This window comes from Lytechinus variegatus, chromosome 13, assembly GCF_018143015.1.
Source record: "Lytechinus variegatus isolate NC3 chromosome 13, Lvar_3.0, whole genome shotgun sequence".
Lineage (NCBI taxonomy): Eukaryota > Metazoa > Echinodermata > Echinoidea > Temnopleuroida > Toxopneustidae > Lytechinus > Lytechinus variegatus.
This window is the reverse complement of record NC_054752.1, coordinates 10162921-10189685: the sequence shown is the minus strand read 5'-3', so window position 1 is coordinate 10189685 and position 26765 is coordinate 10162921. Positions and strand designations below refer to the sequence as shown.

Sequence of the window (26765 nt, the reverse complement as noted above, 5' to 3'; positions counted from 1 at the left end):
ACGGGCATGCGTCCTGCTGGATTCATATCATGCTAGTGCCCCAGGAGGGGGAAGGGGCACTGAAATTATTTTTTGATGGGGGTGTGCCTCACGAAACTCTGAAATGGGGGTCTAAGATACTGACTAAAAGGGTAAAGTATGGGGTCTTGGGAACTAAATATATACAGCGCTGTGTGAAAAACACTGTCTACAGAATGGGATCATGACACTGTAGGTCGAGCGCTGTGCATGCACTCGCCATGCATGGAGTGGCTACTAGTTAAATGTAGGGAGTTGCAAAGCCGTACGTACATCTTTCACATGCATTGCTCGTGCTCGACAATTTTGGCAGGGCCGGGGGACTGAGATGTCTCGTAAAGGGGGGGGGTCTTGCGAGCGGGGCTGGGCAGCTTCTGAACTGAAAATTTGTCATTCGGAGTATCTAGAGAACTGAAAATTAGGTCTAAAAAAAAGGGGTCCATCGAAGTGGTGTCCCCGTACAAGCAATATATGTGAGCTGAAACTTGGATGTATTCTCATATTTACAGTTACAGTAACTTGCAGTTACCTATTGATTTTAGATTAGAGTTAGACTAGTCCTTGACATTCTTCTTTCAAATGCCAAAAGAAATACATTAACACCACATTCAACTGTTTACTTTCAGGCGAATACTTGTTACAAGTGTCGGAAGGCATTGCCGAGGTGTGCTTTGTGTTTGATGCACATGGGAACGAGGTCCGGAGAATCCAAACTGAGCCCGAATCAGAGAAGCTACAAATCCTCGGGCAAGCAGACAGGTCGGTAATGGAATTGCTAAACGCCCATTCATGTAGCCCCTAATGGGCCATTCTTGTTCATGTGTTTGACCGAAATTATGACAAGCCTTGATTTTAATTAGTCATAAATCTAAAATTTTTTAGATTTATGACTAATTATGATGATTCTGAAAGTCTCATTTCATTTTGAAATTTACAGGAATTTCAAAATGAAATGAAACTTTCAATACCATGCTTCTGTGTGAAGTCACACACATGACACTTCTTTTGACCTCTGACCTTGAACCTGCATGTTGGAGACATCAAAAATATTTCCAAATGATAGCTGATTATACATGTTTATGTTATATAACCTTTTAATTACTAAATCTCTAAAATTTTAAGATTTATATAACTAATTAAAGTCAAGGTTTGTGAATTTCGGTCACACACTTGACCAAAAATGGCCCAAAAGCATCTCTTTATTGTAAAACACACAGCTACCAGGGGATTTTTCATGAAGCTGTTAAAGAGAAATTCCAGTAGTTGCAGTAATCACTGATTTCATGAGAAAGTCTGTAAAACAAGGCTTAATTGTCAGTATATCATCGAGGATCTAGATCTGGTACAGTTACATAAACTGAACTTTGTGAAATCTTGAAATCTACGCTGAGAAATGTTCACACTGAAGATCACCAACACAGATAGGCACACGTGGGACAGTGTATTATTATTGCTGGAATAAAGACCTGACGGAAGTGACCGAATCCGCGCTTATTTTGCTTATTTCTCAGCAATTACACAATTTCTCCCAGAACCCTTTGCCACATAATTTTTATTCATACAAACAGACACGTGTGTGGTCATTATATTAGATTCTGTAAAAAGTCATTTTGAGATTGTTACCAATACTGGAATTTATCTTTAAGAGTGACTCTAAGCACGACTGGTGATCCTTTCTTTTGGTAAATGATATTCACCTTTAAATGTTCAATGTGATTATTTAGCACGTAAGAAACGTTCACCAGTCATTCTATTAGGTGCTCTTATTTACGAACAGCTTTATAAAACAACCACCAGCTACTACATGTACCATAGTAATCAATTTACTATATATGATCCTTCTTCTCATTCATGTAAATATGTATAGAGTACTGAAGTGTGACGTCATCGGTTTTCCTCTTTTTTTTACCTTTTTTGATACCATGTTTCACTTGATCATGATGAAATACCTCTGCAACACATATTTGGTGGGAAACAATCCAGTGTGTTTCTATGGAATTTTTCACTGTCTACGATATCCCTGCCACCCCTCCATGCCAACATAAGTAGCGCATCTAATTTTGTCTGAAGGAGAGCAGCATTAGACATTTCTACTTTGATCGATGAACAGGCTTCGTCCTACATCGTTGCAGTAAACTAAACTAACTATCTAAACTAGATATGACCTCATAAATACTTAACTAGCCCCGTTGAAATCATTGGCCTGGTTCCTAATATTTAGAACCAGACCAATTATACATTGACTTCAGTAGGGCTAATTATGTTTTCTTGAGGTCATATCTAAGGCCCCCATGGACTGATTCCCACCAAATTCTGGTAGTGGGTGTTTTTCATTGTGCCCTGCTGAGGTATGGTATCACAAAACGCTGAAATGCAAAAGAAAAAAGTGGGTTTTTTTATGTCATTATTTCGGAATTGTATTTTGTTCTGCTGGTGAATAAATCAAATCAATCAAAGAGATATCAATATAATTTTTAATAATAATATAATAGGTGGTTCATGTTTACTGCTGTCTCATGACATAGAGAAGCAACTCTGATTTCTTTTCTTTTTTTTCAAAATTGACATTTTCTTAATTTGTGTTATTTTCTGTATACATGCTCTTTTCTGTTTACATAATGCTTAAGGAATTTGAGTGACACGGCCTTTAGAAAAAAAAAATCTGAGTTGTCTCCTTTTGTCATGGGATGGCAGAACTCCTCAATCAGTTTGAAGAAAGTTGATAGCTTCAGGATTTGTCATCTTAAAGCTTTCAGCTGTTCTCTCATGCTGGTAGTGCTGGATATGCTGGGAGATATCAAGTCTCTTGTGATACAACACAAAATGAATCACTATTTTGATATTGAATAAGTGTCTGGAAGTGCAAATTCGTAGAAAAAAGCATAAAAAATGGCCACACTGATGGTTTTTTTTACATGAAAAGGCCCAATGTATGATAGAATTGTAAAAGACTGGATGCTAGATGATGAGCTGTGATTGTCCTTTGAAATTGATTTTTGAAAACTGTCACCCATTTGAAGTTATCACTTGTTTGCAATCTTATCATCAGTGAATTCCATGACGAAGCAGACAGACTTTGGAGAATGGTTTTCATGGTGTCAGAGCTGTCGACACGGAGGTCATGCCGATCATCTGACAGAGTGGTTCAGGTTAGTTCTCTTTATTTCTAACTACTACAAATGAATAATTTTTATGTATCCTAAAAGTTCATCTTTGTTGGTTGAAAATAAGGAAAAGTTGAAATTTTGTTCTCAACACACAAACAAAACTTAAAGAATTACCTCAAATTTCCAGCTACTAACTGCAGCCTTCCTCAGTGATACGACCCACTTTGACCTTAGCGACGTAGTGATCGATAATCAGGTCTTAGACATTCGGAAGCTTGTTTCGCCCTCTGTTCCTGTTGAGAGAAGGCTTGAATGCCCGGATGTAGATTGCTTCTTTTACTCAAAGTGCCATGGCGTCCTGTCCAGCACTTTTACCTTGACAAGATATCCATGTGATGTCCAGGTGATTGGATGTGAATGTGCTGCAGTACTTCATAAGAAGTGGAGCTTAGGGCGTCGCTGTTCAAGGAATCTGGTCCTAATCGATCACTACGTTACCAAGGTCAAATCGGGTCACATCGCTGAGGAAGGCTGCAGTTAGTAGTAAAAAATTTTAGGTTATTCAAGTTTTCTTTATATGTTGAGAACAAAACTTCAACTTTTCCTTACAATTTTGATTGTATACACCAAAATATGACTGATAAAATTATTGTATTTAGGCAGTGAAATAATCAAGACTTGTTTAGATAGTCTTTAGGAACTTGATTACAACTGGCAAACACTGCTTTTAATTGTTGTGTCACTTACAGTAATCAAATTTTATGCCTTTATCATTTTTGAGTTAGAGGAAAGATTTATTTGTTTATATAAAATCACTCTTACCAATGTAAATCTGTATTCTGTTCTTTTATTCAGGACCCACAGCGAATGTCCAGTAACGTCATGTGTGTGCCGATGCATGATTCTAGACTCAGTAGCATCTGTTTCACCATCAACAGAACTCTCGGTCATGTGACACATCACATGACTTCATCATCTTACATAAGCCTTCTCCCATTATTACATCAGGAGGTCACTTGACTCGGTAGGGGCGGTATCACCATCAAGAGAACTTTCGGTCATGTGACACAAAGTATTTCATTGTCTTCCTTGAGCCAACTCCTACCAAGACATCAGCTGGTCATGTGACTTGGTAGCAGCAGTTTCACCATCAAGAGATCTGTCAGTCATGTGACACATTACATGACTTCATCATCTTACTTTAGCCATCTCCCACCAAGACATTAGCTGGTCATGTGACCCAGGAGCAGCTGTTTCACCATGATTTCATCATCTTCCTTGTGATATGTCACATCAGGTGGTCATGTAACATATCACATGATTTCATCACCTGACCTGTGTTGCCTTCCATCAAGACATCAGCTGGTCACGACACATCATATGACTTCATCATCTGACATGAACCACCTCCTTCCATCACATCTATTGATCATGTGACATACTAATATGATATCATTCAAGTTGTACACCTCGTACAACACTGTTAATTGTGTGATATATTGCTCTCTGTTATTTAATTTTACTTTGTTCATTCTTTAGCTCGTTATTTCAAAACATTGTTGTTGCTGCCAATGCCTAGGTAACAAACTGCAACATCTTTTGGACTAAATAAAATAGGCCTTCTCTCAACCACATCAGATCAAGGCTTTCATTCTGAACAAGAAGAAATTGACTACCCAAACTTTTTTCTTCAACAGGCTGCAACAGAAGAAATGGTTGAAAAGTACCTCTATACATCCTTAACTTTGTGTCATATGCTTATTATGCTGGAATTCAACTCAAATCTTGAGTGGAAAAAATAATGAGGAAAGCAAACTACCTCAGTACTGTGAAGGGATACGGGTGCATTTCATGAAATTTGTTATCACTGACAAGGTGTCATCTGACACTTCCTGTTATAAAAGTCAGTCATCGGCTTCTTAGCCAATCAAAACCATGGATAGTTATCAGATCTCGCACCAGTAACACAAAGTTGAGCAATCAATCCTAGAACATTCTTTAAAGGTCAAGTCCACCTCAGAAAAATGTTGATTTGAATGAATAGAGAAAAATCAGACAAGCACAATGCTGAAAATTTCATCAAAATCGGATGTAAAATAAGAAAGTTATGACATTTCAAAGTTTTGCTTATTTTCAACAAAATAGTAAGATGAACGAGCCAGTTACATCCACATGAGAGAGTCAATGATGTCACTCACTATTTCTTTTTTTTTTATTGTTTGAATTATACAATATTTCAATTTTTACGAATTTGACGATTAGGATCTCCTTGCCTGAAGCACAAAATGATAAAATAGTGGAATTCCACATGTTCAGGGAAGAATGAAACTTCATTTCACATGACAATGACGAGAAAATAAAAATATTTCATATTTCAAACAATAAAAAACAAAAGAAATAGTGAGTGAATGACATCATCGACTCTCTCATTTGGATGTAGCTGGCTCGTTCATATAACTGTTTTTGTGAAATGAAGCAAAATTTTGAAATGTCATAAGTTTCTTATTTTACATCCGATTTTGATGAAATTTTCAGTGTTATGCTTGTTGAATTTTTCTCTTTTTATTCAAATCAAGTTTTTGTTGGGGTGGACTTGTCCTTTAACGATTGATTGCATTGACTTCAGTTTACAATTAATCGTAAAAATCAAGTGGAGGATTAATCGCTCACCTTTGTGTTACGGGACCCCAGGGTCCGTTCATAAAACTTGTTATAGTAACACATTTACCGTAGCCGTTAAAAGCTACTGAAATCCTTCATTCTGATTGGCTGATGTTATTGCATTTGTTATTACAACAATTCTTTATGAGACGGAACCCAGGCACGTCAAACAACAAAATTTGGATGAAATGCTCACCACAGCTCTGTATATTGTAGTAGGTCTCAGAGCTGGTATGCTCTAATAGCTTCACTTAGAGGAGATACATGGTGATACCCATCTACTTCCCATGCAGGCCATGTCTTTGACAGGCCCGTATTCTGAAGTCGGGTTTAACTTAAACTCAGGTTTAAGGTTGTGGTTTAAGTATGGGAAGCCAAAAGTATCAAAATTTTTATTAAGTTGTAAGTTTTTAAGTATAATGTGCTCTGTCCTGATTCGATGGTGAAGACAATCATCTTTATACTTCCTAGACAATTATGAATGATTTGAGAGCCAAATGAGCTGAAGTATGATATCTCTACTGTTAGTGATTTATGTAACAATTTGCTTGCCATACTTAAACCACAACTTTAAACCCGAGTTTAAATTAAACCCGACTTCGGAATATGGGCCGTAGAGTTTAAAGACTTAAAATAGTACTATATCAATTTATCAGTGAATTTCAGTGTCATATTTAGGGTATTGAGCCCATTTCATTTCATTTTAAATATGCACAGTAAGTAAGCAAATTTATACAGGAAATCTGCGTAAACCATGGGTTCAACCAATGGTTTTTAAATTTTTGTAAATTCAAGGCAGTTAAGTTTTAGAGATCAGTTGTAAAGGCGCCTACACACTGAATATGGTCCAGACCAATCCGGAAGCATGCTTCATTATAAAATGGAAAGAATTGTTTGTGTGAATTAATCCAAAGAGACTGTTCACATTAAGCATTAATTACATGCAAGTCTGGAAAGCAAAGCTGCGAGAACAAGTATTATATAATAGTTCTGCATGAAATGGTTGGGACATACATGGAGGACTGTATTTGATGTGCAAGCACTTAAGTGATATGGGTTAACATGTCATATATGTCATAAAACTTGTCATCAAAAACATTGTTTTTGGTACTACTTTATGTTAAGTGCTTCCACACGGTTCTGCTATGTAAAAACCCCAGTCACATTTGCTCTCCGGCGGCCAAACGGCAAGTTTGAAACGGCTGTTTTATTAACTTTCATTCATACTACCTATATTTCGCTGGTACAAAATATATTCGAACGGCTGTTTTCGACTCGCGGACGATCGTCGTAGAGCAAATGTTACTGAGGTATCACTCTCATGTCAACATGTGTTCATTCTGTAACAATTTCCAAAGATATGCTTTGACATGAATAGTGGTAATGATAATATTCCACTATATGTAGAGCTTATCACATCAAAAGGATTTCTCTAAGTGCTTTGCAGATGTATATCTTTACCCTAGTTGTTGATTCTTGCTTGCCCCGTGTATGGTGCTGCCTAGTCTGCTGTGCAGACCCTTCGCTCCAGTTAAGGGGTCTGATAGCAAAGCCTTTACTGACTTGTGTGCTGAATGAAACTGCAAGTTTCATGTGTGCTAGTCTTTAAGTGAAGACCCTCTCATTGATAAAAGATTCAATCAGGGTCTGTACCTGCAGACTACCGGTAGTTATTGCCTGTTCTAAATGATAATGGAACAGTTCATAGTGGCATCACATATCAAAATATACAAATATGTCAGAATTTCTCCTTATTATTATCGTTAGGGGGCAAGAGTTGTGAAGTAGCTTCCGCTTCAGGATATGAAGGCAAGAATATAGGTTGGTGTCATATTTTTGTATTAGGTCTGTGTTTGGCTCATGTAAAGATTCTCCATGGCAGAAAAGGTCAATGGAGCAAGAGTATTGGAACCCGAGTTTCTTTAATGTACTGAAATTGAATATTTGACTAAAACATGTTTATATAGAGATACTTATCTGAACTTTTAGTTTGAAGTCTTTATAGATGTAAATAACTATGAAGTGAAGTGAAACATATTTTCTTTTCTGGATGTTTCCTTCAGAATCAATGCAAGCAATACATGCATTTTATTCCATGAATGTGGCAAATTATATATTATATCTTCAGGTTGATCAGTATCGGAAAATATTAGAGATTTTTTTTTCCATGTAATGAAAGGGTGTATAGCTTGTTTATTCCTGTTCATTTTTATAAGATGTGGTGAAAGGAGTAATTAATACACTATGCATGTTATTGAGAATGATGCTGTATTGGGGAAAAATTGATGAACATTTAAGCCAAATATTTGATATCCGTTTCCTTATACCAAATGGGAATCTATTTAAAAAGTTGGGTTACAACTGAAAGATCTGTATTCACATGTTAATGGTAAGGTCTCCCAAGTCTGCACAGTCCCCCTTGTCTGCACACCTGCGTATCTGCGCGATTCTAGTAAAAGAAGATATACCACGACCACAAACTTTACACATGCAATAGAAAGATATTCATTGAAATATCTTGACTCAAAATGGTGGAAAAATATTGAATTTACGAAATTTCATGCGACAGCCTCAAGATGCAGCCTTTCACGTCAAAATCCCCGAATCGTGTGTAAAGTGAATGGGTGCGCAGACATGGACCTTTTTTTGGTTCAATCTGAAAATGACAGGTTTTTCCAAAGAAAATCATTATTTCTCCCAGATTTTTATGAGATTTTCAGCACACTTATTAGAATATAACAAACTCCTGGAAATTTCTGTGGAACAACAAGAAATTTAGGTTTATTATCAAGTTAAATTATTAGGTGCGCAGACATGGCCCCATCATACTGCTTCCTAATCCCATAAATTGTTCAGGAACCAATCAGAGAGTCTTTCGTATATTGCAAACCTTTGTGTTACAGGGCACAGAACAAGGAAAACGAGAGTTTCTTCCACATTTCTATCATCTAGATTTTCTCCTGTTCTACTCCATTTCCTCTGTGCTTTGTTACAACTCTAACCAGAATCTCTCCAACAATCAACATCTCTATGGTCTCACTTCTCTCCTTCCCTTCTTCGCTTCCTCTATTTCTTGTTACAACTCTCACCAGACTTTCTCCCACATTCATCATCTGTACAACCTTACTTTTCTCCTTCTTCACTTCTCTGTCTTGTTACAACTCCACACAGAATTTCTCTCACATTAAATATTTCTATGATCTCACTTTTCTCCTTCACTTCTGGGCATGGTTCATAAATGTTAGCTCAATAATAAATACCACATCGAACTCATGTTTGAATTTCTTTCCTTTTACTTTGAAGATCATAAAAAAACCACAGGACTATTGCACTTTCAAATCATGCGGCCAGGGGCCTGATGCAGAAAGAGTTGCACTTAAACAAAAGTAAAGAAATCAAGCGCATGTTCCTAATATGCGTGTTTCAATGGTTGAAAATCAAATTGCGTTTGATATTTAGAATTGCATATAATAGCATCTCTGCGACAAGCCCCTGGAAGAACGGTCTCTGGTTTATAAGCCACAGGGAAAGATGTTTGAATCATGTGATGGTGCCAATTCCCTGTGACGAGAACTGCAGTTTCCATTTTCAACATCTTGAAGCCTACAATGCATTATAGCTACTACAGCTAGGCTCAAGCAGCAAGAGGAAAGTCCTTCGGAAGCGCTTACAACATTCCATGTGATATCTGAGCCTAGTTCATGAGAAGCACATGGACATATGTGGTGGCAGTATTCAAGAATAGCCTATCATCATCTGAGCCAAGTTCTGTAGAAGCACATTGACATACAATGTACATGAATCATGTGATGGCACTCTTCAAGAATAGCATGAGAATCATCATCACACATTTGGAAGCCCAAGGTGCCACTTAAGATCATCGGTCGAATTTGTTCTTCTGTTTTGCGTCATGTTCCGGATGCCTTCTTCTTTTGTTCTTTGTTGGATGGATGAGATGGAAAGGAGAAGCGTACAAAGTCCACTTCTATGTCTACCGAAGAGTGTTTGTGGAACTTGTAGGAAGAGGGGAGATCAAACCGTAACTCTGGGAGAATAAAGGGGTATAATAACAATAACAACAACAATAATCATAATAATGATAATAAGATGATGATAAAAATTGTACAGCTCAGCTATACTCTACTGTGGTTTGGTACTCCTATTGCTTCGTTGCCCAGTTTTGGTCCAATCCTCACATGTCTTGGCACACATTGATCTTCGAGTGAAGACATGCAAGATTTATTTTTAATTTCATCTGCTATTACGTTGCTATGGTAATGACAGTAAATCAAGGAAATGCTATCATTATTCATGTGTTCTTCGAACAAGGCCATCATGGTAGGACTTGGTTCTTGATCACCTTCACTAACATTTCTAGTTGTTAGCATTGTTATTAAATCTGAGATCAAAATATGATACTTTTAGCTGACCAACTCACCTGCAATGACCTCACAATTGACACCCCACTGTACTGCTTTCTTCTCTATATGCTGCCAAACAACCAAAAACATACATGTATAAACATATCAGGTAATTAAATTAAAACTATTGTTGCAAATTTAGACCCAAATTTAATGCTAATCTCACCATCATTTTACCATATTTGACCACCAATCAATCAAACAATAAGAAAACCAATATTTTTTGTAGGAGATAGATTTGTTTCCAACATTCATTTATTCACCATTGTAGTGGATGGTTCATTTGGAGTTTACTGAATCCGCTTCAACTGGTAGCATCAATAGTGCAGAACTGTATGGAAATCCATCCATACCATAATTATTTTCTACAGGAAATTTGCTCAATCTTCTTAGCAAGCAAAGATAATCACACTGAATCTCCAAGAGAATGATGAGTGTATGAATAGGGGAAGGCAGGGTAAGTTGAGCATAGGGGCAAGTTGAGCCACCAGCCCCAGGCCAATAATGAATGAGTCAGACATTGTGGTGGTGTCATGTATTGATGACCCATAGCATAACCCCTAACCCCACCACAATGTTTCCAACTTTGAAACAAAAAGTAGTTTTTTAGAGGGAAAAATATGAATTTCAGCCAAAAAAGTAAAAAAGAGTGTGAAATAGATAAGTGCTTTATAAACACACATCTTTAAATATAATAAAGACATGATAACAACATTATAAGTCCAGGTATGGATCTTCATTCTTGTCATAGTCTTTTATATGATGGATGCATAATAAATGTGTGGATACAAAATTATCGCACTAAGTTCGGACTGGGGTAAGTTGAGCCAAACAGCATGGGGCATGTTGAGCCATGGTAATTCCTATGGTAATGTATCTTAAAAAACAAACCATAAAAATCAATTGAAATGCAGGCTGAAAGGAGCAAATTTACATGACTGCTCTTTTCCTTCTAAAGGATGTTAGTATTTATAGAGAATTAGCAAGTGAAAAGACTTTAAACAAAAAATTGACATGCTGGTTCTCCCCCCATACATTTTGTACATAGTTTTTGTGGCTCACCTTACCCCAGAAGGTGGCTCAAACTTACCCCATATATGGGGCAAGTTGAGCCATTTGACATCGTTTTTTTCAAAGGTCACGATGACTTTTAGTGTGGGGATAGAAGTTATATATAGGTGGAAAATATTTCAGAAGAATTAAATTTCAAGGCAAGGTACTTATTTCGACAAGATTATTAATCATATCAATTCTAACATGCAAAAAGCAAAAACTGTCACAACTTACCTCGCCTTCCCCTATGCATCATCATATCTAGAAAATATTTTAAACAAATATGCATTTTAAATGTTAACGTTACTGGCCATCCATAATTGTGATTGATCGGATCAACCACAACTCTTTGTAAGATGAGGCCCTGATATGGTTAGTGTGGAGACCAACTTTTTGACACATCTTAAGAATGATTTGTTTCTAAATGGGCAACAAATGAAGATCAAATATGTGGGTGACATTGAGTCTCTTAAAGGGGTGGTCCAGGCTGAAAATATTCATATCTTAATACACAGAGTAGAATTCACTGAGCAAAATGCTGAAAATTTCATCAAAATCGGACAACAAATAATAAAGTTGTTGAAGTTTGAAGTTTAGCAATATTTTGTGAAAACAGTAGTCATGAATATTCATTAGGCGAGCTGATGTCACAAGCCCACCTAATGAATATTCATGACGACTGTTTTTACAAAATATAACTAAACTTTAAAATTCAATAACTTTGCTATTTGTTGTCCGATTTTGACGAAATCTTTGGCATTTTGCTCAGTGAATTCTACTCTATTCATTAAGCTATAAATACTTTCAGCCTGGACCGCCCCTTTAAGCAAGAGGCTGTTATGAGCCTAACCGCTGTATTCTCGTCATTCTAGATTCTCTAAACATGAATCAATTTATTTTGAAACAGACCATACCATAAAAGAAGAACATTACAATTTTACAAATATCATCTTGCATTGTCTCACCTCCCTTGTTGATGATTTATGTAATGAATACACAGAATTCGTTGCCATCTCGAGACCCAGTTGTACAAACTGCATATCAATCCCTGGTGAGAAAAAATGCATGAGCGTGAACAAAATTTTGGAATCCTGAACATTAATAATTTGGTTGCTAAGGCACACTTTCAAATTTAGCGCTTGACCTTTACCAAACGTAAGCCATGCACCACAAGGTGATTGTATGTCATGGACACATACAGATAATACAGAAATATGTTTAATGATGAGTTCAACTGGTATACCACTAAAGTAAAATAAGGTTGTACTACCTTCCAAACTACAAGTGACCAAAATTTTCTTAAAACCAGTGCTGCATTTCAAGACAGGCTTTATCTTTGTACATAATCTCTAAACTCAAAGATGGTACATTAAATTCTCTTTTTACCAATGGTCTCATAAACCTTTGCCATACAAAGGGGAAACTATGAAAATGTTGCTTTAAATTTGTTTACAATTACAAGTACATTGAGCCACAGTTTATGGCTTTGACACTAACAGTACATGTAAAATTGATTAGAAGAATCCTTCACAATCGATTAAATGTAGTGAAGCGGTTCTGAATCTTGCTTTGTAATCAGAGGGTCATGTGTTCGAGTCCCATGGTGGCTTAGCGTCCTTTGTAAAGGCATCAATCCACACTCTCCCACTCTGTGGAATAAACACTGGTCGGTTTTCTGGGCTCAAACATTATCATTTCATTTTCCATTTAATGGGAGGATGAGATTTTGCAAGGAATGCTGATCAGAAATTTATAGAGGTGGAAGGTTACAACTCAGCGAGACCACTGAGCTGACAACCCTAATACTGAGATTATCAAAATAAAAAATTCCTCCAACCTGTAAGTGGTCTTGAGACTAACCTTTGTTGTGTTTTGTTCCAAAGGGAGGGTTCATGATGACGGTATCAAACTTCTTACTCCAAGAACCTGCTTCCATCTTGGTAAGGTCACACTGGACAGTATCTACCCCAACAAGCTCAAACTCTTCACAGTTCCTCTGGCAGATCTCCAGGGCATCGTCATCAATGTCAAACCCTATGCATAGACTGGAAACGGGGATAATTATAATGGACTCAACATTATCAAACTTCTTATTCCACGGACCTGCTTCCATCTTGGTAAGGTCGCATTGGACAGTATCTACTTCATGGCGACATCCCCAGGGGTAAATGACAAGATGCTAAACATTGTAATGATTAATGATTCATTATTTGATAAATCAATCAAGACACTAGAGTGCACTTAACTAGTCTAACTTTAAAGGAAAAACAAATACTACCTGCATATTAAATATGGGGTGTGTTTCACAAAGATTTAAGTATGACTTAGGTCGCACTTAAAAACAGACGCGAACAAGATATGCAACACGCAATCTTATTGATCAATACGCAGTAGTGCGCGTCCTCTTCACATGATCTGATCAATGCAGCCATGCCTTTTATACCGCACGCAACAAGGCATTTCAGTGCAACTCTAAGTCATACTTGAATCTTTGTGAAGCACCCCCCCCCCCCCAGTTCAATCTGAATACTTCAAAATATATTGGTAGGAAGAATAAGTGCAGTGCTTACCCTGCTTCCAGCATTGCTGCTCCAATACTCAACATCCCACAGCCACATCCTAGATCAGCTATCAGGCGACCGTTGATGTCTCCATAGCTCGCATCAATGGTATGAAACATCCGAGCTGTAAAGATTAACCAAAGACAGATACAATTGTAACTTGGATGCAATTCATAGCAAGATTCCATTTTACAAAAAATAGTGGTTGTTGCAATCAAGCACATCTATAAAATCCATCCATGTCATAATTGTTCCTATAAGAAATTTGCACAATGTCCTTTAAAAACAAAGCGGAACACACTGAATTGTCAAGAAAACAATGAAGGTCTAAGTATACCTCATGAATACATATCTTGAAAACATTTTTAACAAACAGGTACTTTAGATGCTGGTTTTGCTGGCTTTCCATAGTTGTGGTTGATCTGATCAATTGCAACTCTTTGTAAGACGGGTCCAGAATTCCACACTTTGATATCTTTTTTTTTCTTTTTGCTGCTACCTCACTTGCAGTCACATATCCACCTTCTTACGAGCTCAAGACGCTCCTACTAGGGCTGTTATCGATAACATCTTATCGTTAGTCTTGTCGGGAATCGCTTGCTTTTTGCCACTTAGCGTTGTCGATAAAAACCTGCTATTATGTAGGGACACAGTGATTTTCCGCGATTTCACAGAATTCACGGAAATGGCCATTTGAAATTGGATTTTCAAACGGAAAATCATGCAAAACATATTTTTCCTCAAACTGCACAGAACAGCAACAGAAATTACTCCAAAATCTCAATAAAATACGAATACTCACTAGCCACAAAACACGATCTCACCCCCCATTTTGCTAAAATCACGACAATCCAAACATCATGACTGCACTCAACTTCATCTGATCGAATCGAAAACATCACAGCGCAAGCACATGCAATTGGCAGCACAGAGCCGTGTGTGGCTGCCCTGTGTGTTCGAGGAGGGAAAACAAAAAAAAGCTTTTAAAAAATTAAAACGCCTCCAAACAGATTCATTTTGGTTGTTTACCCCACCTAAGCTACCCATTCAGGAGCTCACACCTTCATGATGAACTGGTTGTTGTGCAGCAAGATGTGGACAAATATCTTGCTGCGCGAGTACTGGCTCACAGTGCTTGCTCAGATTCAAACCCAAGATTATCTGACTGCAAGGAGACAGTGAGAACTCAATGCAACCATGCATTCCGGGGGGGGGGGGCCACTTCCATTCACAAGTGGATACCATACGCGACCATGGGGTCTCGAAAAGCACCTTAAACACGTAATTTCCATATTCTGAAAATGCACCCCTTAATAAGTATTGGCGTGTGAAACCCTACCCTTAACAAGTATTGGAAACAAAACAATACTCCGGGACGATACTCTTGGCAAATATTCCCTGAAATGAACCCCTAAACAAGTACAGGAATGTTTTATTATTACGGGTCCTTCGGTTGTCAGCTTTACCTTATTTGATTTAGTACGACCCAACCTTCTACACCTCTCGCAAATGGGACTCTAAACACGAAGTGATGGGGCAAAATGGACATCCTTTATAAAACATTTTAATTTTGTTTAATCATCCCCGCAAATTCGACCCTAAACACATAATTTTCCTAGCGAAATAGATACCCTTTTTTCATTATTTTTGTGTTTTTTACACCCTTATTATGTTACGTACATAACGTGCCCTCTCGTGAAAAGGACATCCTTTTTACGTGTGTTTTTGGTCGCGCATGGTATCCACTCGTCAATGTTAAGTGCCCCCCCCGGGCCATGCATGCATGCTTCCAAATAGATTTTCAATAAAATTCATTTTAATTTCAAATGAGCCAGTAGGAAGCTTATTTCATACAACTTCTAAGAATGTTCTGTAATCTGATTGGTCCAAATCGGATCACATGATATTCAGCGAATTGCACTATGGCATCAAATATACACTATCCTGCACTCTGACATCATACCAAATGCATTATCCTGCTCTGATGTCAGGATAGAGGAGGTCTGGAATTATCTACAATTTAGATCAATTATAGCATTCGGGTAACTCAATAACATGGGGGGAAAGAGGAGTTGTATAAAACAAACAATGCATGCACTCTTGTGCATAGAGGACCTAAATTATTAACTCTGTGCTCGACTGGCCAAGTGGATATACCACACTCGTAATTGGCTCTACCCTCACATTGTTCATTCTTTGGCCCTGCATGCACTCCCTTAAATGTATTATTTGTATATTCTGTGGTATGTGTAATAAAAAGGGAAAAGGCTCAATTTTACAAATCTAGATAATTGGATGCAATCTCTATTCCTCATTTTCATTCACTGAACAGATGCCTTTACAGACATCTTACATTGTCATCTGGTCATATGTTAATTATCACTTTAAGTCTTTATTCAGCTAAATAAGTAAAATATGAAATGGGAAAAAAGAAGATTCTAAGACTAAGTCATGCATGTAACTGTATAAAGTGGTACAAAATTTCGTTGTTTAATTCAATAATTTTCAAAATCAAAAAATGTTGTTGCAATGAATAAGATTGAAATACTTGGGTTGTAAAATTGTTATTTAACCAGATGGAACTAGGCCTACACAGTGACATATTAGTCTATTCAGTCAGTCTTCCTCACTGAAATTGAATGATGAATCCCCCCAAAAAAAAAAATTAAAATTAAAAAAAATCTGGTCAAATAAATTCAGGACTTCACTTTTATCATGTTCATCATCAAGAAGACAGATCACACTGATTTGTATTCATTATTGCATTGAAATTGGTGGAGCTTTAACTTATAAATACATGCAATATAATGTATATCCAAGGCTCCACATTAACTTTTTTTGGTGGTGGCCCGTTCGGGCCACCAAAACCTTCAAATAATTTTTTTTGGTGGCCCACTAATAAGGTTTGGTGGCCCGAAAAATATAAAGAAAAACATTAATTAAAAATGAATAAAACAAACTGAAATATTCTGCAATCACTAACACGTACCACTATTCTTTGTACATCTTGTATGTAAATCGTGCTTGCTGTTATTTTACTTTGCTTAATTTGTTGTAATATATATTGTTCCCAGGTTGTGTAGATTTTTAATCTCCGTATAGACACATACTCATAATGGTAAAGTAAATAGTGCATATATCAAACTCAGATAGATTTACAAAACAATGATTTTTCTTTTCTTCCTTTGATTGTAAAACCTAGATTATGCAGGCCCCAAATCCAGTTTATTTTCTCTTTTCCAGCATATTATAGCAGGAGAAAATCACATGCTGCAGAATTAGAACAATGTGTAAAAGGGGGAAATAAACAAAAATAATTTTTAGAATAGTATATTGAAAAAAGAAAACAAAAATTGTAAAAATGAATACGGTAAGTGAAATAAAACAAAAGAAAAAATGAAGAAAGAAAAAACAAAGAACAGGTCATAAAAAAAAAAAAATTGAGAAAAAACAAAAGAAAATTTAAGAAAAATAAATAAAACAAAATTATCAAAAAATGGGGAAAATTATTATTATTCAGTAGAAACATGATCTTTAATCAGGCATTTTCAATGGGAAGGGGTATAAATGGTTTAATCACTGAAAAAAATGAAAGAAAAAAATAAAATGGCAAAAGTTATCTGGAAAAAACAGTGAGAAAATTCCTTCCCTATATTTGACAAAATGATGGAAAAAAATCGCATGTCATATCAATGAAATGCCTTCCCAATATATTTACTTCCTTAAGAGTGGTTTAAGAAGTCATTTGTAAACAAGAAAGAAAGAGCGGCCTATTTATTTTTGGCTCAAAGAGACACAGCTTCGAAATAAACCAAATATCAACATACATACAAATGCACATATGGGACTGTGATGTACTCACCTATGTGTTTTATGTGTATTAATGCATTTGGAAATCGGTCTTTTTGAGTCAAAAGAGAGGTCATAATTCCTCCTTTTAATGCTGCAATTAATCAGGTTTCAGTAACATGGACTGTAGAAGGGCATTTCATTGGTGTAAAATGTGAATTTGACGTAGATTTCCAAAGTTCTGAGGAAGATTTCTAAGCAGTAACATTTCGTATCGTAGCTCCCTAGGTCTGAATAGTCTGCTCGTGCACAGCTAGCTAGCTGCATTGGTTTCATGCATGCAAAGCTCAGCCAGACAGCCCGCACGGCCGGCTATACTGTATGCTAGCTGTAGGCCTACATACTGTCATGACTATGCAATCTTTGTGTGTGTGTATTTGGTGTAGATTAACAAAAAAGGCGCATGACGAATTGGCTTGCAATTTTAACTGTAGAAGGTTGATAAATGCATGCAAAATCGGGAGAAAAATTGCGCTACTTTGAAAATTATTGGTTGCCCGATTCGGGCCACCAAAACTTAAAGCTCGTGGATAGTTTTGGTGAAGGATCATAAAATCCAGTTGTATGGGTCGTGGCTATTGAATAACAAGAATTGATCATAATGCAATATGAGAGTGGCAAAATGTCTACTTGAAAATGTCTAAATTTTAAATAAACTCAGAAAATGAAGTCATTATCCTCGGCTGAATTTCACCGACATCTTACTCAATCTACCTATTCGCAATGTTCAAAAAGGTCACTTTTCACAGCGCCCACTTTCGTCCATGACTGAGCATTTGTTTTTCACGTGACCGATATCTACTTTACTGGAAAACAAAATTCTTCCGCGCATCGTCTGCTATCGCTAGGCTACACGGAGTGCATGCAATGCTTTACAAAGTTTAGTATCCAAATTTCACCGCGAGTGAGCGTGGGAGCATGGCCGGGGAAACCCCCAGCAGCCACTGTCGTAAAGTTGGTTTGTATTGAGCCAGAGGAATTGGAGGGATATCTGTTGTAGACTTACCTTCGCTATGCTAATGCCATCACTCAGACTTATATATATGTATTTATATATATATAGTGTACCTTGATATCCATAAAATAGTATTGTTGAAGTTCCTGAGAATATTTTGTAGAGATTATAAGACGACTACCATTTTTGCAATAGTTGGTCAAAGAACCAAAACACAGGACACCGGATGCGATGCACAAATCGCAGCATCGCCTGACGATGTGTACGGGGGGCCGGCCGCTGACATTCACATCACTCTCATTCACGCGAACACTTCTGACCGCATGTAATACGTGCCGCAGAAATCTGCATTCTCTAGATCTTTCTTACACACAGCCGCCTCTCGACCAAATTACTTTTTCTAGACTCTGTAAGCAGCTCTGCCATCACACATTTTTCTTCAAAGAAAAATTTACATGAACGGCGTCGGCATGTGATTGTAATCGCAATAAAATTCAACAAATTTCTCCTTTCTATTATCTTATTGCTGACAGTTCCCCCTAAATTTGAGGTGGGGGAGGGGATGGTGCTCCCTAAAATTTTTGTTGATAACCTTTTTTTTGCTTGTCAATTTTCTTTCCTGCGTCCCTCCTAAATTCACGTGGACCCCCCTGAAACGTTTTGTGTCCCCCCTAAAATTTAGGTTGATGACCTTTTTTTTTTGCTTGTTAAATTTTTTTGGTGATCCACTCCTAAAACTTAGGTTGACAACCATTTTTTTTTTTTTTGGGGGGGGGGCTGTCAAATTTTTTACCTGTGCCCATCCCAAAATTTCAGCTGGACCTCTTCTAAATTGTTTGGCTTCCACCGCCAAGGTGTTGCCCCCTCCTCTGTATTTCCATCTAAATATGTAAAGCATTTTCAAGAAAAAACATTTCAACTAATGTAAAGAAAAAATGCACATTTTCGAAATGGCAATTATTGGGTCCTTGATCCGTAAACAACAAGAGACATCCGATTATCTTAAAAAGTGCTTTGGAGATTTTCGCCTGTATTTTTTGCTGATAAATCTATATGATCTTGGCTCAGGGCCGGCGCTAAGACTGAAACGTAATATTTTCACCTGCAGCCTACCCCCCCCCCCCGACCAGCAAATCGATACTTTTCTTTTGGAAGGGGGGTGCAAAGTTCCAATGCATATCTAACTGTATGTATCACAATCCTGATCGCAAAGAATTCCATTACGAAAATATGTAAAGGTCACGATGGAGAAATAGGCTTTATGTATTACATATACTACATCTCTTCTATTTTAGCATCTGACGTGGCGTACCTAGGATTTTCCAAGGAGGGGGGGGGGGCAATTTGACAAGTAAAAAAAAAACGTCTTCAACTGATATTAAAGGATTTCGTACAAGAAGAAAATTTGACAAGCAAAAAAAAGAAAAAAAAAGGTCTTCAATTTCAAAGGCACGGGCCACATGTGGCTCATCACGGATCAGTTGTGACTCGTCGGGGGGGGGGGGGACATGGGTTGTGACTCGTCAGGGGTTGGGCAGTCTGTCCCTCTGTAGGTACGCTATAATGTCCGCTATAATGTCTCCAAGGTCTCCCCCCCCAAAAAAAAAAATGATAATAACATTACACTCGAAATTACCAGGAACTGATCGCTTCTATCACCGACATGCTGTATAAATAGCACTGACCAAGTTTCCCCATCTATCTCTTACCCCCTTTTTTTCTCTCTTTTTTGGGGGGACATGATATTGTGGTACTAAATCAGGTGCACAATACGTTCGGCATGGCTGGGGGGGGCACGATATAAAACAAGTCGGAGTCAGTTGATATTGATCGCGCTTCTTGCGCTAAATAGCCATATAAAATGACCTGAACATGGAAATGGAAATTTATTTGACGACCGTTTATACAAGCTATAGGAATTCACGAAGAGCTAGCGTATCGCTGCTAGCACGAAGCGCGAGCTGATATTGTTTGTATTCACCGGTTGTATTCAAACCTGACAATAGTACATTGGAGGAGGCCTACATACTAGCTTGTTTTGCAATCATGCCGTGGAATCTATATATTTAACAATTATAATAAGTAAACAATGCGAGAGCGAAGCGCGAGCTGTGTTTTTTTTAAATAACTATTTATATTGACCCCCAAATCGAACGTTTGACATGTAGGTTTGTGATGAAAAGGATATAAAATCCAAGTACAAGTGCGAGCTCTAAGCGCGAGCTTGTTTTTTTTCAGACTGGGGTGGCGGAATTACCGGGAGAGTGGAGCACTTGCCACCCTTTCCACTAAAAAAAAACATATATTTTTTTTCAAATTGAAATGTGCCTTACAAAATTAATGCCCCGTTTGAAGTAAAACAAAATACATTTTAGGCTAGAAAATGACAAATTCTGGGCTAGCGCTTCGTGCTCGCACCGATTTTTGTTCGTGCAAGAATCATCCTGTTCATGGTTATACATTTCGTGATAATTATTGATATTCTGATGTGAAACTGGATAATTTAAGTGCAGGCTATCGCGCATGTTTAAGATTTAGACCTAGAATTTGAACATTCTGAATACATTTGTTTAATGGAACATTATGGAATACAAGTATACAATATGAACTTGGCAAATCAAAGAATGTGACCACGCAGTGTTAGCTTAAAATGCTGATATGTATAGACCATAAAATTGATATTTTACAGAGCACTTAAATTTGTAAATGAAAAAAAAATGAAAGCTCGTTGTCCGAGCTAAAATATGTTTTGTATATTGACTTCAAAACTTGCTCCATATCAGCCTATTGAGCAAGATATTAATCTATTCGAACAGGCAATTCTTGCGCCAAGCGCAAGCAAAACTTTTATATGGTAACATGAAAGATTTGCAAGTCTTCCCCTCACATTATTACATTCACTCGTCTTCCTCCTCTTATTTTCCTCTTCTGTCTTTCTTCTTTTCCCTTTTTCTTTTTCTTTCTCCCTTTTTTTTTGCTCTGTCAATTTTTTTTCAGGGGGGGGGGCACGTGCCCCCAGGCCCCCTCCCCGTAGCTACACCACTTCGGGTCAGCGGTCACTTCGCCCCTGGATTCGCCAATGCCCAATTTTGAATGATCCTGCATGTCTTCATTATAGAACATTTTCAGTTTATTTAATCCCATTCAATATCAAATCTATCAATAATTGTCAATATACATGAACCTCTATGAAGGGGCTAGTTTTTGCTTGTATTTCCGCTCAGAGTTTTAGAAAGATGCAAATTGGTCGCATCCCCTGCCATTATTTTGGACAGCGTAGGTGAACCCCTTTTCTTATCAATCATGGCAATGATTCTGGTGAAGTTACCAAAGAACGATCGGTCAGAATAATTTATGTAATTAATGTTCAGTGATATCGAAGTTGAATGGCCATTTTCAAATTAATGAGCTTGCCTAACAGTTAGGCAAGCTCGTTAATTCAAAATGGCCATTCGTATAGGTTTTTTAGCTTATAGAATAGGAAGGAGAAACAATATCATTTTGGATATTGAAACAAGGGGTAGAAATAAGTTTTTTTTACAAAAGAGGGGATGCAGGTGGCAATTTTCGTAGATTTAGCTATATCGTGCAGGACTCTCTGGAGAAGCATGTATACTCAAGAAACTAGCCTTGGTAAAAAAAAACCCGGGAATAGATAGATAAACAAATAAATAAATAAATGTAAGCCTATGTCTTCTATGAGCAACTGTAAAAATATACGGGGTGCGTCTCTGCCTGGATCCGCCAAAGATGATATGCCATATGAGTATCGATCGGGGGGATGGAGATGGGGATATAGTACCCCAAAAGAATTCAGGTGGGGATGGCTTGTAAAATCGCACCCCCCCCCATTATATTGAGGGCATCGAATAAACAGTATATCTCCAGAAAAAAAATCGATCTTATAAAAATACATGAAATCAATAAAAAAATGTCAACACAGAAATACACAAAAGAAAGAAAAACAAAATTTGTTTTCCAATGCAGTTATACTTTTTTTTGAAGTTGACAAGTCTGTTTTGAAACAGTTACACATTTATCTGTAACGATAAGTGAACTTGCCGTTATCTTAGGGTAATTTCATGAGCCATGAATAAATGCAAATGTTTAGGCCCTCTCTCCATTCGATGGTGCAAAAGTAAAATTGTATTAACAACAAAAGCATTTTATATATGTTATCTGAATTCATAGGCGAATCTATAGGGGGTGAGGGGAACGATTCCCCCGCTCCTATTTGCGGAGCAAAAGAAGAAAACGGGGAAAAGTTAAAGAGAGGAGAAAAGAAAAGGAAAATAAGAGGAAGACGAGTGAATAGATAAGACGATGGGAAGACTTAGCAAAAAAAAATCTTTCATGCCACTATTTTCGATCGCGCGAAGCGCTCGTATTGCTTGTTCGATGACCCATATCTTGCTCAATAGGATGATATAGAACTAAAAATATCAAGTATTGAAGTCAATATACAGAACATATCTCAGCTCGGACATCGAGCTTGAGCTTTCAATATTGCTATATAGTGCTTGAAATAGTGCTTAAATTACCCCTTGTTCAGACCGGAAGAAGAACAAATATTTTCAGCTCACGTTTCGCACTAATGATTGAGATCGGTTAAATATTAAAATTTTTCTGCCCGCGGTTCGCGCTGGCATTATATATGTAGGAAGAAACCAAATTGCCCAGATTTCATGACTTACAAAGCATGAATTGAGAGTTCTATTTTTAAGTCAGAATTTCATCTTTTTTCTGCTCGCGCTTCGCGCTCGCATTTATCGTTTAGCTTTATATCCTGTCCTTTTCATGATTACAACAAGTTGTTAGAATTCCATTGTGTCAAAACGTCAACAAATTTCAGATATATACCTATCCTGTTCATGATGAAAAAAAAATCAAACGCTCAGTGCTCTTTCTCACTTCATAAAAGATGACGTATTGAATATATAGGCGAGTATAAAGTCAGAGATCATATCATTATGAGCTACGTTTCGTTGACAAACCAAAATTACACTTTTATGTCGGTAATTTATTTTGATTACTTTTTCCTCGCTCTTTGCTTGGTCCGTATAAGAGGTTGAGGAGTAGCGATTTTGTAAGTCGTGTAGTTGAACAAAGTAATATTCAAAAAGAAAGTGTTTTTATAATGACCTATAGTAAAAAGTATTATTTTAACATTATTTAAAATTTTGTTGCAATTTATCGATTGCATCACAACTTTTTGCTATTCTCTCATGAAAGCAGTCAGATGGACAATTCTGATAATATATTTCTCCCTTTTATAATGAGAGGTTGAAATTGTTCTTTATTATGTGAATGGATTGTTCGATTGTTACTGGAATTTATACTGCAATGAAGTCTTGAAGTCATCCTTGTTGACAACGCGATCCAGTTATTCCCTTTCCTTCAGTTCTTTCTTTCTTTATCTATTTATCTATTAATCTCTATTTTCTTTCATTGTATTCTTTCTTCCTTTCTATCTCAATTTTCCCTCTTGCAGTTGTGACTTGAGCGGTCTTCCCTGCTTTGTACAAGGCCCATTCCGTTTTTTTTTTCAATTTACTCGCTCGCGGATTCGCCGCGGCTGCATGTGCTGGTCTATTTTCAGTTGGTATAATGCCAATTCGTCTAATTATGAACTGGTCTACTGGGGTCTACCATCATCAGTTCGTCCACTCACTGTTTTGTCTAATAACCAGTCAGGTCAAATACCCATCTAAAGTCCATATACCCCCGTATTTAGTCTAATTGGACTAAAGTGTGAAATTGGTAGAAATGAATGAATAAAATGGGTATTAGACCAAGTGGTTATGAAATGAATGAAAATAAAATGGGTATGACGATAAACCAAATTGTTATGAGACGATTTGGTCACTGTGATAGACGAAGATGAAATGACGATCGAAGTGGATTTGGCAACACGAATTGGCACTTTACCGCTGTGCTTTACGGTGGGTATAAAAACAATGATTAAAAGAGGCGAGCGTGACCCCCCCCCCGAAAAAAGCCCCGCACAAATGAAATAAAAGAGGAAAACCCAAAACACGAGGCCTATATTCGGGTCGCTCTTTGTAGAGAATGTAAATTCCTAAACATCATCCCTCACATTTGGAGATCATGCATATAAAAGATAACACTTTTGCGATCCAAAATAAAGTCGTGTCATTTTTCTATCGCCAGTTATGAAACATGTCTATGTCTAATAATTGCATATCGTCATACATCGAATCCCCGGGACCCACAAAGTTTTTACTCATATAGTTAGTAGCTTATGTTAATTCTAGGACGTATGTGAAAATCATCCATCAAAATATGGAAAATATACTAAACTCGAATGACACTATATACAGAACTTTATCAAGTTACTTTCCATTTCCACATTTGAAGCTTGGTATAATTATTTCTGCAGAGGACACGTACACATGCATGTAGTGTAGGAACATAACCGTGCATATAACGCATACATAAACCCATATACATGTGTATATATATGGCCTTTCCAGTAGACCGATGCATAATGCATGCATTGAACTCTGCATGACCTCGTCTGGACTAGCAGTATATGACCTTATTACGTAAAGTTCATCTGCTCTCGAATCAACACAATTCCCATGCATAGTACACCCATAGAGCTGTTACATGTAGTTTATGATTTCAGACACAATCCACCCAGTGATGGTTTGTTTCTAATTTTTTTAGCGAGTAAACACTCCCGTAAACACTGCATATCCAAATATAAATTGCCCCCGTCTTTTGGCAATTAGAGATCAGTTATTCAAATACACTCATTGTAGCATATCGTGGTTCCACTTTTTTTAAATGGGATGATGAGGGTTTGTTTATCGTCGGGGTTTAGTCGTCGATTGGCAATGAATCTAACTTCCAAGGAATAGGAAATCAAGGTGCATTAGCTATAAGACTAAGTTCAGTGAGGTACGTATCGTTCAAGTATTTTCTTTTGTTCTTCTCTGCCGTTTGTTGTCACGTTATGCATCGGAATTATCATCGAATAAATAGTGCGTATACAGAACGGGCTTAGCAAACCTGAGTGACTATAGACTGGACAACTCCTCTTTTCAGCGGACTACATTTTGTTCCGCGTACGTAGCTCAAGCGGTGGTGCGTGTATAATGCAGAGAGCTAGCTGGAGGCCGAGGCAGTGCATGCAAAAATGCATGGATTTCGGTGATAGAGGGAGGCAGTTCGCAACCTGCCTCGCGCATCAGCTCGATAATTCTGGGATACCCGACAGGGTTAAATTACAAGGGAAATTGCAAAATTAATTATGTAAAACACCATTTCATTTCATGTCATCCACATCATGACTGTTTTAGGGCATAAGCATTCATATCATATAGAAATTAATTAGAATGGTGACAAGCAGATTTTGAGGAATTTACCAAAACTATCCACCCTCTTTAATATTTTTTCAATAATGGTTGCCCGAGATGAATTTTTGGTGGCCCCGGGCCACCGCTAATGTCGAGCCTTGGTATATCATTAATTTGCGCTCGTAATCCTTCACTGTCGAGCTGTCTCATTAAAATGTACTTAATGCCGATGCCGCCATGCTCAACACAATGGACACCATTACTATACCGTCGCATGCAATCTTTACGCACACAATACCAATTATTATATCCCAATACTGTGATTTGGTCGTTCAAATACCACAAGAGCTAAATCCCCAGATGCAGCACATGAGTGTGCGAAAATAGTTTATCAAATATAGATTCAAACATGAAACAGATCTATACTATACCAGCAATATGTGGGCTTGTTGGATATTGTTCTAGAAGAATCTTGGGTTCTTCGAATATATCAACTTGCTGGAGATAACTTTCGAATTCCTTTAATTTCATGATTTATTTAGCCTCAGTTTCTGTCGAAAACGACGTAAGTTCTTGCGACCGACGATCAAAATCCAATGGTGTCGCCGAGACATCCGATCGAAGAAAGAAAAACATATCAGAAATAATATGCCAAGCGTAAATTAGTAGACCTATGAAATAGAATCCTAAAATCAAAATGAGTAGAGGCTAAATACAAAAATCTAACAGGGCCCTTGGAAAGATTTTTTTTACTAGGGATGCTAAAATAAAAATAGATGAAACAGGTTTTCACTACAAAATGGAGGACAAATTGGTCC

At 37.3% G+C, this 26765-nt stretch overlaps 2 protein-coding genes across 2 annotated transcripts in view; one reads left to right on the top strand and one right to left on the bottom strand.

Moving 5' to 3' along the window:
- The window catches only part of LOC121426260 (GATOR complex protein MIOS-like), a 35790-nt gene extending 31672 nt beyond the window's left edge, over positions 1–4118 (top strand). The window contains exons 21-23 of the mRNA XM_041622496.1: positions 645–777; positions 3068–3167; positions 3981–4118. Of these exons, the coding sequence (XP_041478430.1) occupies positions 645–777; positions 3068–3167; positions 3981–4080 (333 nt within the window). The 3' untranslated portion in view covers positions 4081–4118. The remainder of the gene's footprint in view (positions 1–644; positions 778–3067; positions 3168–3980) is intronic.
- A 4943-nt stretch (positions 4119–9061) lies between these two features.
- LOC121426167 (rRNA N6-adenosine-methyltransferase METTL5-like) lies at positions 9062–26548 on the bottom strand. Its single transcript, XM_041622361.1, has 6 exons — positions 26379–26548; positions 13831–13945; positions 13121–13305; positions 12226–12308; positions 10225–10276; positions 9062–9831 (listed from the first exon to the last, which is right to left on the bottom strand). The coding sequence occupies exons 1-6, from the start codon at positions 26476–26478 to the stop codon at positions 9695–9697; spliced, it is 672 nt and encodes a 223-aa protein (XP_041478295.1). The 5' UTR covers positions 26479–26548; the 3' UTR covers positions 9062–9694.
- Between the last annotated feature and the right edge of the window lie 217 nt (positions 26549–26765).